Source organism: Limanda limanda, chromosome 8, assembly GCF_963576545.1.
Source record: "Limanda limanda chromosome 8, fLimLim1.1, whole genome shotgun sequence".
NCBI lineage: Eukaryota > Metazoa > Chordata > Actinopteri > Pleuronectiformes > Pleuronectidae > Limanda > Limanda limanda.
The window spans coordinates 6,618,393-6,632,582 of record NC_083643.1 but is presented as its reverse complement, the minus strand read 5'-3'; the positions used below and the strand labels follow the sequence as shown (position 1 = coordinate 6,632,582).

The 14,190-nt window shown below is 42.2% G+C and overlaps 1 protein-coding gene across 1 annotated transcript in view; it reads right to left on the bottom strand.

The window, feature by feature from the left end:
- si:dkey-246g23.2 (solute carrier family 66 member 2) overlaps positions 1-13,451 on the bottom strand; it is a 42,868-nt gene extending 29,417 nt beyond the window's left edge. The window contains exons 1-2 of the mRNA XM_061077054.1: positions 13,243-13,451; positions 12,510-12,643 (exon numbers count right to left, since the gene is read on the bottom strand). Coding sequence (XP_060933037.1) covers positions 12,510-12,643; positions 13,243-13,451 — 343 coding nt within the window. The remainder of the gene's footprint in view (positions 1-12,509; positions 12,644-13,242) is intronic.
- Positions 13,452-14,190: the final 739 nt, after the last annotated feature.

Genomic DNA, 14,190 nt, shown 5'->3' with positions numbered 1-14,190 from the left:
GCGTCCGCTTGTTTGCCTCCAACGTTTAGACTGAAGAGAAATCGAGGGAGATTTACAGGGTTGGGTGGAGAGAAGGGGAAATAAATAGAGAGAAAGAGAGAGAGGGAGGAAGTGTGAAAACAACAGAGGGGGGGGGGGTCTTCTAAGAGGCAGAGACTGAAAAATGTTTTGCATCCTGCGATCTCCCTGCGATGTTCTGCCCTGTGACATTCGCTTATCGTCGGCGGCGCCCAATGCTCCGCTGTCAAAGTGCTAATTACATCCAGGCAAATGGGACGTGTTCTACATCAATACTGTCTTTACGAGGCAGTCGGTAAATAGATTAATCTAACAGCTATGGTAACCTTGACTATTCCCAATGGTCTGCTGGTTTGCAGTTTATCTAAAGGGTAAATAAACTGGATTAGTCCCATCTCTAATAAATATGGACAGAGATTGTATTTCCTGATCATTATCCTGGACAGCTGAAGAGAAGGGCAGCGGGGTCGGACAACTTTCATTTAGTTCATGTTCATCATGTTGAAGCGTCATTAGCTGTCTGGTGAAATATAATCCCTGAAATTAATGGAGTCAGTTGGAATTACTTCAACAGCCGAGATAATCTGTTCTTCTCTCAGATAACTAATCATTTAAAGTTGTAGATAATTGTCAGTTTGAATTTGAACCTTAGACTGGATATAAAGATGGACGACATGCCACCTCCTCTAAAGTGGAGCCAAATCATCTTGATACAAATAAAAATCTAGAAATTAGTACGTAAATCATTAAGTACTCAACAGGCACTTATGGCAAGAATGAGTGTTATAATATGGGAAATATATTTAAGTGTGTATTTACAGACGTCAGTATTCATGATTGAAAATCAACAATTACTATATATTATATCACCTCAATATTAACAGCTATGTACCACTTCAGATTGTCCAAACATTTCCTTGTTCTTTCATTCTCATATTCATACAGACGACATTGGTATTCGAATATATAACAGGCTATCTACATTTAATTGTAAAATACAATATTATAAAGTTAGAGGGGAAAGCAGCATTGAAGTCAGCAAGCGTTCTATTTTATTCCCTTAAGAGATGTAGGTCTTGAGCTTCTGTTTGATGGCACCACAGCAGATTGGGCACTTGATGAGTGACTTTGAACACGCGGCTTCCTCCATGTTAGTAGATGGGAACCAAACTACATCTACAATCCGTTATTTGATGCTATAAAACCAGGATGAAACATAAAAGACAGCTCGATCACATCTACTCCTAATGACGTAAGGCACAAGATGGCGGCCCTCTTGTTTGAGCTTGTTGGCCACAGTCTTCATACTCGCTGAAATGCAGTGGAATGAGTTAACAAGGTCTTGGTTGTGTTGCAGCTTTTGTTTTTTACTGTAGTTGTTATTCTGATAATGATCTGAGCTGCTGGAGCTATTTGATCTGCAGCAACGGTAAAAGGACAAGCAGAAGAAAATTCACAAGACAACAGGCTGTAAACAAACAGGAGACAAACTCTAATGATCTGGTGTCCCGTAGTTTTTAACGGGGATGGAGGAAAATGTCCTGCCAGTTTTGTGTATTTGTCATTGTCTGAGTTTTACAGGTGTGTGTGTGTGTGTGTGTGTGTGTATGTGTGTGTGTCAGTGTTTGAGGTCAGTCCTTCAGGCGCTCATGTTCTCAGGAAGCCCAGTGTGACAAGCTGGAGACGAGTCCGAGGAAGTCAGTGCATGTCCGGTGTCTCATGGAGGACCACAGAGCTTTGAGCACCGTGCTGCATCCTCCACTACCGTCTACACACAAGTTCCTGCTCCTCTACACAATGCATCATCCCGGAAAGTTTAGAGTTGGAAAACTATGAGCTACGTGAGGAAGTGCGTATTAATTTCAATCGTCTGTCAAAATCTCGAACTCGTGAACTGAGCTGGAAGGATTAACTGACACCAGCGGCATATTTGTCCAATTATTTCTGTAATGAGGAAAAAGAAAACAATTAAGAATCATGTGTTTTTACCAGCGATACATTTATGGTGATGCTTTTTGCCTCGGGGCCACGAGTATTCATGATTTGCATGTGTGCGAACAGTCAGAGTTCCCTCTTAATAAGCAGGCTGGAGGGTTTTTTGAAGTTTGAGTCTCTCACTTTCCCCCTGATCAGGTCTGATCAGAGCACAACACGCTGAGAGACGCAGCCTGAAGACGGGAGAGGAGGAGCGGTGGAGGCCGCGCTCCTTTCAGCTCGGCTCCATGAGGCAATAATGAGTTGAGAGCTCACAGGGGATCGGTGCTTATCACGCCGCCTCCTTGACATGGAAGAGTCAAGGACTAATGTGCATTAACTCTCCAAGAATCGAATGAGTCACCAGACAGCTCCGCTCACCCCCATGTCCACCGCTGCAGGACGCTTAGAGTTATTCCTCTGCAGTGCCGGCTAATAAACTACTTTATGTATTTGTCTTTGAGGTATAAAAAAGCTAATGGGAGAAAAACGGCAAAACTTTAAAACTAAAAAAAACCTTTGTTGCTTTCGATAAAAATGACGATAATGAGAGGAAGAGATAAAGCTTTTATATATTATAAATGTGTGAGAAAAGGAGACAAGAGGTGTAGATAGAGATAATGAACATACGATGGACAGAGAAGATTAAAAAGAGTGTATGTGCGCACGATATTTTTCTTTCACCTGCTAGCGGCTGCCCTGCAAGGACACAATGACATAATTAAAATCTACTCATTACAGGAGGAACGCTTTAGAAATGTGTGTTTAATGCGGTCCTCGGTTTGTGGCTTTAATAATCGTGGCAGCGAGGCCACAATGCAGCTGATTAGTCTGCAGTTTGCTTACATCCATATCAGCAGCCAGGAATAAATAAACTGAATTGCCCATCGAGTACAGAGAAAAAAACCTGCAGGAGCACGAAAATAAATGAAAGTCATATTGATTTTACTTTTCCATACGTGAGGAAAAGCCGGTCAAACAATGTTAGTGCAGTAATATAGATGTGGTTTTGTTATTTAAAGGCAACAAGGCTTTGAAAAAACGTCACGCTTCAATGAACATTAAACAGACAATGTATCTGACACCTTTACTTAATCTTACACGTTGTTTTGTTTTTGTTTTGTATGCTTCACTCAAATACTCCTGTCGTGGTTGAAAAGTGTAAAGTGAATTCTGTTCATGAATCAGTGATCAGGTTCTTCCCTCGACCATTAACTTTGACAGCAACACTGACAGCAGCACTGACAGCAGAGAGGTTGAACCCAGGCCTTTTATAAAGTCAAGAATGAGTAGTAATTAGAGACGTCTAATATGATCAGTACAACCAGTAATGTTTGTCTATTAAACTGATGCTCGGTATCAGTTAAGAATGAGAAGCTGAGTGTGTATACGTGTGTGTGTGTGTGTTGTACACTACACACTAGACTCATTGTATCCCGCACTGCATCGTGAAAAATAATTAACAAGCGATGGTCACTAACTGAGTTAAATGTGAGTACATCGCGCTCCCACTTAATGAAAGTGAAACCCCAGACAGAGGAGAGGAGAGACCGGTGTGATGTGAAAACAATATTGTGTCAAGTCGGAATAAAAAGCAATGAATAAAAAGCCTCAGCTGTGACTCAGTGGCAAACAGAAAAGGACTTGATTGAAAAGAACCAAATGTTTCAGCGCACGTTGACGATTTTCTATTTAATTCAAGTGGGAAATGAAGCTCAGCAAACGGAGTGAGCACCTGCTGTTTGGATATGAAACATCAGCCATGTGTTTACTGCTGCAGAGAAAATGAGTTTGAAAGTGGGGTTTTTATTCTCATTTTGCCAAAGAGCTCACTATCGAGTCCTCTACGTGGAACTCCCTATGATTTTCTGTTTCTCTGGTTGGTTTGTGTTATTTGTTCCGTCCTTGATCGATATGGATGCAAATCCTAACACATCTACAGCGATAAGTGTTTAAACGCAACAGCAACACAACCACCACAACTTGAGATGTTACATTTGCACCAGGAAGAACCTTCCAGCTTCAGTCTTTGTCAGAATACGTGAATACGATTGAATTATGGTTCATAAATGTAGTGATTAATATCCGTTTCAGCAAGGAAAGACAGTTCTTATTTATTCTGCCACATAAAACAGTCAGCTCTGCCGTACTGAGCAGGCTGAGGCCGAGTCTCCCATCGACTGAACCGTCACTCAAAGGTATCGACTGTTCTGTTAGCAGACATCTGGCCGCCTGATACTGTCCGTGGACGTCTTAATGGACACACACACACACACATACACACACAATCTGGTATAACACTATAACACACACAACAGATGTGAAACATAGGACTTTCCAAACACTCAAATGTAGAGTACACACACAACAGATTGTCTCTTAAAACAAACACTCACAAATAAACACACACACACACACACACACACACACACACACACACACACACACCTGCTGGTTCGATGACAGAAGTGGATGGTGAAAGATGGGGCCTGTTAGTTAGGTCTTCTCTCTTGTGCCGGTGTAATGAGGCGGCACATTTGTCCTGAATGACCAAAACAATTCGACAGGGTCAAGAGGTAAATTCATGAATTACTAACCCAGGTCCATAAATAACCAGCGGGGATCAGGGCAGACCCCCGGAGAGGCGGCTGAGAAATTTTAGTCAGTGTTAAAAAAAATATCCAATTTGAAAGCCAAGAGTTTCTGCCCTGTTTGATGCGACCTTTCTGGACAGGGTGGGTCAATCAGGAACAAATCTGATTCTCACTTAGCATGCGATGCCTGAGAAAAGGGTTTTTCCTCATTAATTCATCCTGTGAAACCAGGAAATATATTCAGGCTGTGACATTGACTGACCAAGAGATCTGAGGTGGATGATCCCTAAAGGTAGATTTCATCCATTTAATTCAAGAGACAGAAAAGGACCAAAGGACACAAGAGTTTTCTCATGTTAGTTCATTTTCTATAAACCACCTTTTTAACTCATCATAATTAAAGGACACTTTTATAACATATATTATTGAACCTATCCGACCTATACAGCTGCTCCTTTTTTTACATTGAATAAAGTGCATGTTATTTTTTGTTGCTAAGCATTTGAACTGCATATTTGAAGAAAAATACAATAGATCGTATAAATATATACATGCAATATACATATTTTCACATATTGAGAGAAAACTGTGATCCTAGTTCCAGTTTAAATCGCAAACAAAAAAGAAAGTGTTGGCATTAGTACAAAAATGTATGTAAAAGTTGAGTAGAAACTACAGGCTTGCACTTCTCCCCTGTGAGGAGGAGGAGCTGATGATCCCTTCGGAGTCCAAGTCCTTTTGACAGGTTATTCATTTGACAAACGACATCACATGGAGGAAATGGGACATGTGTTCCAGCCGCCTGTGACAGAACCATGAGAGCTGCATGGTCACCTTCAGCCATCACACATGAGGAACAGTCACTGCTCCACCCTCTACTGTGAACACTCCCGACACTCCGACTGCAAATGTCTCTTACACAAAGCAAAACAATGACGTGGGAAAACAACCTCCTCCATCCTGAAGGTAATTACAAAACCTATCTGTGGTTCGGGAGGATGTTTGCACGTCGCTGCTCTCCAGTGATAATTTAAAAGCAAAACATTCATCTCCACACATTACTCCCTCTGTGAGGCGTGTTTTTTATTTGCATTTTTTAAATATTCTCCTCAAGTAATCCAATACGCTCGTCTATTAATAAAGCGGCTCTCACCTGCCTGACTTAATTTGACTTTCTAATTAAACTTTACTGTTATCGGGAGTTTTAATTAAACACACTCGGCAAGAGCAAACAGAATATTTTCCTGTGTGGCGTACGATATGTAAATGCATTTGGCTGAGTTGCACAAAAAAATGTGCGTGTGCATGTGTTTGCGCTGCAGTGCTGCCTGAGTGTCGCAGATACGAGTCAGAAGTAGAGTCGTCATCTGCAGAGTCAGAAATTAATGCAAATGCAACACGCATACAGAAGTGTGAAGGCTCACTGTCTCTGCCTATAAGATGCAAAGGGGCAAATAAACACACCTTCACCTTTAATAAAACTCACAACATCTAAGTGTGTGAAGCAGCCACTTATGCACTTGATTTGACCTGAGATGTTTGACCCCTGGTGGTCTTTGCGTGGCCTCTGAACCCCCCAATGATTTCCAATTCAAACATAGTCTGTAGAGACCGTCACCCTACTGCCACTTGGGGGCAGCACTTGATCTTTATCACCTCCGTCGAGAAGGTTGTGCTGTCATTGCTGTTCTTTTGTTTGTTTGGTTGTTTGTCAGTTTGTGGAGGGGACGGGCCTCACCCAAGGAGGAGCCTTTAAATTTGGAGAAGATAAACCACTGGATTTTCTTTCTTTGACGGGGAGATAGGGCGAAAGCCTTGGAGGAAGCATGTGCTCTCCAAGCGACCTTCTAGTTGCTGTGTATGCTTAATCGAGAGGGTAACGTGTCAAAAAAATCCATTATTTTTGTGATAAAACAAAAAGGAGCCAGAGGAACCAACAGTCAACCACCTCACAGACACAGGATGGAGATAAAGAGGAAGAGAATGAGTGCGAGGGAGAATATTTCAGTTAAAAGCGAAATGCTTGCACCATGGAAAATCAGCAGGAAATTACACCAGTATGGACTAATGAGGTTTTCTTTGTAGAAAACAGTTGAAGATGATGGGAAGTCTGTTTTTAAATGGTGCAATTTGCTGGTTGCTGAATGATTCACAGAAGTGACACATTCAGCAAGTTTCTAGTGACGCAGAAGACAATGTTTACTTTGCAGACATTGTGAGGGAGTGTTGTCAACCGCCAAATTAGTTTCAATAAGAGAGGTGCTGTTATAAATGCAGGAGACAACTTTTCTGATGAGGACAATCTCAGCTGGTGGAATTGTGAATCAGAATACAACAACAATATGAGAGAAACAGATGGATCTCATCAGCCTGTAGCGGAAATGGGAGGAAGGATATTTCCCCAATGTTTACCACAGATCTACTGCATTATTCAACCAAGAAGAGCTCCTGGCAAAACCAAAGAACATGGATCTGAGACAGTTACGCACCCGCTTGCACATCTGATTAACCTCATCCATGAATCACCAGAGTTATGGGAATTGTTACAAGAATGTGAGACAAAATACAGGGACTTGTTTATGAATAGTAAGATGAGCTGGTTTCTACTGCAGCAGAGGACTGGGGAGGTTTTGGAGTCTCTTGCCTAAACTCTGTGAATCTGCTACAAGCCTAATGAATCCCAGAGTGAGTGCTGAAGCTGCTGTTACTGACAGATGCCACCTGGTCCAGGAGAGCACCTGAATGAGCAGGGTTGAATTCTAAATTGGCAGAGGTGTGTGTGTGTGTGTGGGTGTGTGTGTGTGTGTCTGTGTGTGTCTGTTGTCACAGTCTTCCAAAACAAAGTCAGCACACTGTTCAAACCCGACCACCACACAAGATCCAGAACTTCTGTTTCAACCACACTGGTTTTGTGGAAGCCTCGTATAGGAGATGAGGAAGGAGAGTGAATCAAGATGACACAAGGAAACTATGTGTTTCTATTGACAACAGATCTGAACCAGAGAATCAAAGTGATCTCTCCCCCCCAGTCATCACAAGCTTGTCTGACTCTAACCTTACAACGTTTAAGAGAGTAATTAATAATTCCTGGATCCAGACAACATCTTTCCAGTAACCAAGTTTCCCAGTAATCTGTCCAGTAGTGTTTTTAGTCATCTGGCTCACAATCAAACAAAGAAACCAACAAGGAGAAAAACAGAATAAAAATAAACTATAAGTTTGTCTCTCTTAGTTTTGAAACGGGGACAAAGTCATTTTTTACAACATGTGGGTTTATTGAGCCTCTCAGGTGATTGAGATTTGTCTTAATGACCTGATGTAAAATAAAATATGACGACCACTGAGTCAGACACATTCTGAAATAGCAGAGGTGAAACTGAAAGAAGTTAAATGTTCCACTCTTGTTTACAATCAAGGTTTCCACTGCGCCCTTGGCACTGCTTATTCATCTATTGATAAATCACTACTTTAATTAGAGGTAAACTCTGGATCAAATCCTCAGTGGTTTTCCAGCGTTAAGACCGAAGCCTGAAGAGTCAGAGTCGGTTTCCTCTGCTCAGTGCTGAACTGAGCCGTGGCTGCATAAAAACAGAGCTGTGCTTTATAGGGAAATAAATTGCTGGCAGATGTTTTCTCACCTGGAAGAATGAGGAAGAAAGCAGAGTGAGAGTTCAATTTTTGCACCACTACAGAGTAGACGGTGAATTAGCCAACGACCCTGCGAGCCCATATTCTTTAAGTAATTCCTATCACGCTTCCAATATCTCCTCCGTCCAACCTCTCCTGAAGAGGTTATCTAAAGCAAATTGAAATTGCTTTCACCACTTGAACGGTAACGGTTTTAAGGTTGACCGCAGGGTCAGCGCCGGCTATCAAGAGTCCCATCTCTTCCTCTGTTTATGGTCTGGTGAGCACTCGCTGACTCCCACAAACAGCATCTTAAATAGGAAGAGTGGCTCTGTGCCCAGTGACTCACAAAATGGGATTTGTGTGGCAAGAGCTGCCATTGGCTGGTTTATAGTGAAGAAGATAAACCTGTAAAACTGTGCGTTCAGAGTACAATCATAATATCTTGAAAGCTGAGATACAGAAGAGAGGGGTGTCGTTCTAATTTTCATTAAATCTTAGATGGACTTACTTGCACCAGTTACAAAGAATTAACCCCTAAATTTATCATTTTTGAATTATCATTGAAGCACATTAACGCTTTAATTAGATATAAACAAAGTGCCTTTACTCAACATTTCCACAGCTCCTGCATTTTCTATTTTCACTTGTTCAAAGTAACTTTGGTTGCACTGTGGCCTCGGGTCACATTTGTCTTTGAACGTCTCCTCTCCCTTCTCCCTCCTATCAGCCTCCCAATCCCTGTATCATCAGGCCGGGACTGTTAATGTGGAACCCAGGGGCGACAACTGGAAGTCAGTGCAAAGTCACAGCTCTGACTCAGCTCAGCAGAGACCACGACATCGGCTCATAGGCTCCAACTTCAGTGACCAAACTTGAACTTTTGTTCACTCTAGCACAAACACATTTTTACAATATTTCAACACATATATTAAAGTTTTACTTCTAGAGGTTATGACTTAGATTATGTGAAGTTCAACATTTAAAGTACAGCATAAATAAAAGCTAATGTACAGCATAACAATGTGCACACACACGCACATATACAGCAAAATAACATCCATATTCAGCCAGTCATTAATAATAATGAAAGTGACCTGGTTTGACAAGTAAAGTATTAAGATTCTCACTTAAACGAAAATACGAAACAATCTGCATTTTCATTGTGCTCTTGTTGGTTTCTCAGAAAAGTATTTAAATATGACAAATTGGTTGTTCAACTCAAATATTATAACCTTAAATATTACTCTATCGACGATTTTCTTCTCATATGAAATCTGAGTAGACACAGAAACAGTGACCGACTCTTTCTGAACAACTGTGGTTACAGTCAGTCAGTGGTTTGCATATTTAGTCGCACATGTCATGAGATGTTAACATTAACAACATTCATGCAGTGACGACATGAAAACTGTACGAGAGAAAATATCTCAATACATAAACAAACAATAACCTTCAAGCTCAAAGTTGATTCAACACAAGGAAGATAAACCTGCTGCTACAATTACTGCTATTAGTCTTATAATTATTCATGTCATTATTATTACTATATTGCTATAATTATCAGTCATCATTATTATTCCCATTTCTATTACAGTAACTCTAACATCTCTACAATTCCACATAAAGCTTCATGTAAAACGCAGGAAGGGAAACAAGTAGGACAGCAGACTCACACAAACAAACACGAAACCTGATTGTGATTCTTTTAAGATTATTTTAGTCACATTAAAGGATTGAGGGTCACATCAGTCGATCATCGAGTTGCATTTTAAGGAAAAAGCTTGTAAACATGAGGTTGGACTCCACATGAATCAAAGCAGTGGGTAAAAGTTCATCAGAGGCACATTGAACATCAGAGTCATCAGACCCACTGCACATCACTGAAACACAAAATGAAGTAAGACAGCTTTCACAAGCAGGGAAAGAGGAAACCAGACGGGTGGAGGCTGTGGTAACAGGAATCAGTTGTGTTACCAGTGATTGCACAGACAAAGGGCCTCCATCACCTTATCACTCTGTTTGTGAATGTGTCTGCAGGAAGTGGAAATTCAGGTCAGTGAGTGGGGGACAGGTGTTAGCAGGCGAGCGGAGGGGGGGGGGGGGGGGGGGGGGGGTCATAGTGACCTCGGTAGGACACACACACTCTGTGGTGGTCTCAGACGACCCTACCGGAGGGGGAAGAGGAGGGAAAGCGCTGGGAGCAGGTGGAACAGCAACAGGAAGGAAGGAAGAGGTGAGAGGACAGAGGAAGAGGGGGAGAAAGTGTGAAAATAATAAGGATTGTTGAAGGAAAAGAAAAGCAAAGAGCAACCAAGGAAGCTGTGAATTGACAGCGGCGTGGAGGGAACTGAAAAACAAACGCATATTTGGAAGTGGTGCTAACAAATGTGATGCTTGGAAGCTGCTTTACATATACATCAACCTGATCTGTTGGAAAGACTGATGGATGGTGGGGGGGTGGAAGGAGGAGATGGGACGAAGTGCAGTCGAGCTATTCTCGTCCCGGCCCCCCCATCCCCCATCGAACCTGCACTCTGTGAAACAGGATCCCAAGATCGCCCTTCAGAGTCAGGGTCCTGGACGTGAGAGCCGTTGAGTATTAGTGACTAACCAGTGTATGAAGAATTAATCCTGGGCTCAAACTTGATGAATATAAAATCTCTGGGATTTATTGGTCGCTGTATTTGCAACATGTGAACTAATATTACATGTGAATTCAGATAAACTACAGTTACAGGCCTGCGGTGTACGTCTCCCCCAACCACAGCAATTTCAGTCTGTGTACATTTTTTGTCAGACTCATATGAGGTAATCATGACCATTGACCTTTGAAAACTGAAATCTGATCAATTCATCTTTGAATCCATGTGACAACTGGTCAAAATTTTAGGAAGGTATCAAATATGAAGTGAATTCCTGGAGACTTTGCTGAGATATGACGTTCACAAGGGGAACGGTCACAGTGGCGTTAAGCCTTTGACCACCAACATCTAATCAGATCATTCTTGGGCCCAACTAAGTGTTTGTTCCTGAGATATCGAGTGGGATGGATGGGCGGACTTACGTGAAGACATACTTCCTCCAGCCACTGGGTGTCGCTTGCACGAGGGCATAACAATAAACCGATAAGAATCTTCCACCGATCGTCTTTTATTAACCAATTTCGAACGCAGGCTTTAATGAGACAGTGGCTGATGATGAGATATAAACTCGATCATAACTCACAAGTCTACACAGAACTAATGTTTTGTTCCTAAACCAAACTTTACTTTAAACGACTTGTCGCTGACAGGATGACAAACACACTCGCCTTTATGTCGTCGTAAACAAATACTGCCGTCCTCACGCACCACACAAACAGTTATGATAATTTATGGCTTTAATAAACGCTTCCTGCTCTGCATGATCACAGCGATACCTAATAAAAAACTACACTAAGATTGAATTCCTGTCAGCGCATTTACAAAAGCAATCAGCCCGAGGGTCTGTGAAAAAAATACAATTACACGTAAAAGACAGACGCCTATAAAGAGTGACCCTGAACATAGTGTTGGACGGGCTTCATCCTGCACTTGCAGACCTAAGATACACACACACAAACACAGATACACACACACAGACGCAGACACACACACACACATGCACACACTTATGCACACCCTGCATAGCCAATATTGGTCTGCTTAATCTTAGCTCTCTTCATCTCCTCCTTCTCACCCAAGAACGATGCCTCATCTACTTTCTCCCCACACACACAAACACAAACACACACACACACACACACACACACACACACACACACACACACACACACACACACACACACAAGCGATATTGCACCAACTAATACATCCACTGGACATTTCTGCTTTGCCTTGCACTTTCTCCCATATCTTAACATCTATAATACTGTGATTACTTTTACTCGTGAACAGAAGAATACGTTTCAATGTCAAGACACAGGGAGCCAACAGCAGCCCCCTTCAGTTGAGCATGAGGAAAATTTAAATAAGACAGGACAAGGAAAACAGTGGCTGACGCAGGGAAAAGCATTTTGAAAACAGCAGCCTTGAGAAGAAAGCTTTTCCAATAGCTCCATCTTTTGGCGAGCGGAAGGAGTTGAAGCACTCAGTATTTAAACTGCTGACACAGGGAAGTGGTGGAGATGTCATTTGCTGCCTTGAAATGATCATACACCCTGTAAATGATACGGTTGTGGTGTCTGCTAATATTTTGCGGTTTGTTGTGACGGCTGCGAGTCAAAATGTTTTTTTTTGTCACAGAGTGTGTTACCTGTGAATCTGTGCTGTCTGGTGCTCACTCGGTTGGTGTTGTGGACCGTGCAGCAGAGGTGGAGCATGGCGAACATGGCGAGGATCATCACCACGCTCTGGAGCAGCAGGGTCATCTCAAACTGTTTTCCTATCCTGCAAAGAAATGAACAAAACACCAGTCACAGGAGGGAACTTGAACACACATACAGCAAAGTAGTCCAGGCAAAAGTAAAACTACATGATGCTCTGTTGTGCAAGATAATTAGGAGAGTGAGCAGCATTAAGATTAAGATTAAGATACATTTATTTGTCCCAAACACATGCACAAGCACACTCATGCAAGGAGGGAAATTTAACCTCTGCTTTTAACCCATCTGGTGCAGGACACACAGAGCAGTGAGCAGCCATGTACGGCGCCCGGGGAGCAGTTGGGGGAGGAAGGTGCCTTGCTCAGGGGCACTAGACAGGGTAGGGAGAATCCTCTTGGATTTTTGGACAGATCAATCCAGGTTCGTCTTTTTGTTGTTTCTCCGTGGAGTCGAACCAGAGACGAACCAGAGACCTTTTCTGCCTATAGTCCAAGTTTCTGCCACTAGTCCAACGCCTCTCATGTACGTCTGGTAATATAATCAATTTATTTATGCCTGTTCCATTAACTTCTGACCATGATTTAAGGACAGACCTTAACGAACAAAAGCAAGCAGGAAAATATACAGAAATCATTCTGAAAGTTCTTCCCCTCTCACACTCACCAGAAGAATATGCGCAGGATGTTGGCGACGAGCAGCACCAGGCACACTCGGGTGGAGAAGCCCTCAGTGTTGGAGCTCCTCTGGATATCCTGGTACTGCGGCACGTAGGGCAGGGCCCCCCCGAACACCATGACGCAGGACGCCAGCCAGGACAAGAGCGTCCACGAGACGTCCGGGTCCTCATCCTGCAGAACATCCTCTGCATCCATCACGCGGAGAGAAGCTCAGCGGGGTCGAGAGGTCACAGCTTGGACACAGACAACGAGATTCATCAGTTATGACGTCAAACAGCAACAAAAACTACTAATCTGATAACACTGAAATACGTCATTTGTATATGACGATGCATTTCTTTTGCCTGGTTTAAATTAGGAAGAAATCGAATTTAAGCAGAAACCAGAATGACCTAACTGACGTCAAATGAGCCTTACTTCTATTTGATATAAAATGAACATTAAACATTAGACTAATGTTCTTTTTTAGTGGAAGACGTTTTGACATGTCCCAGTAAGAAAGCAGAGGTATACATATACAATCCTTCCATTTAGCGTCTGTAGTTTCAATGAATTTTCCAGTAAGTTTGTTTTTAACCTAGTTATCTGATGACTTTTTTCTAAACACTTATATAGCAGTCGTCTACATTACTGATAAAATAATCATGTTACAGAAACTGCTTGTAGAAGTGAACTTTTGGGCTTTATGAGTTAGTGGGATGTCGGAAGAGAGGTCAAAGGTGTGAAATATACCAAGTGGAGTGAAGTGAAAGGTTAAACAGCCGACAGGAGGGGACTGGGAGCGTGGCAGATGTGACCTCGGCGGGTGGAGTCAGTGTTAGCTGCCACAGTGTGGAGATAACAAGTCGAAATACACGTGTTTCACAAACCAACTTTCATCAGACTGCAACACATTGCACACTTAATATGTCCAAACTGTTCTTTCTGCATCACC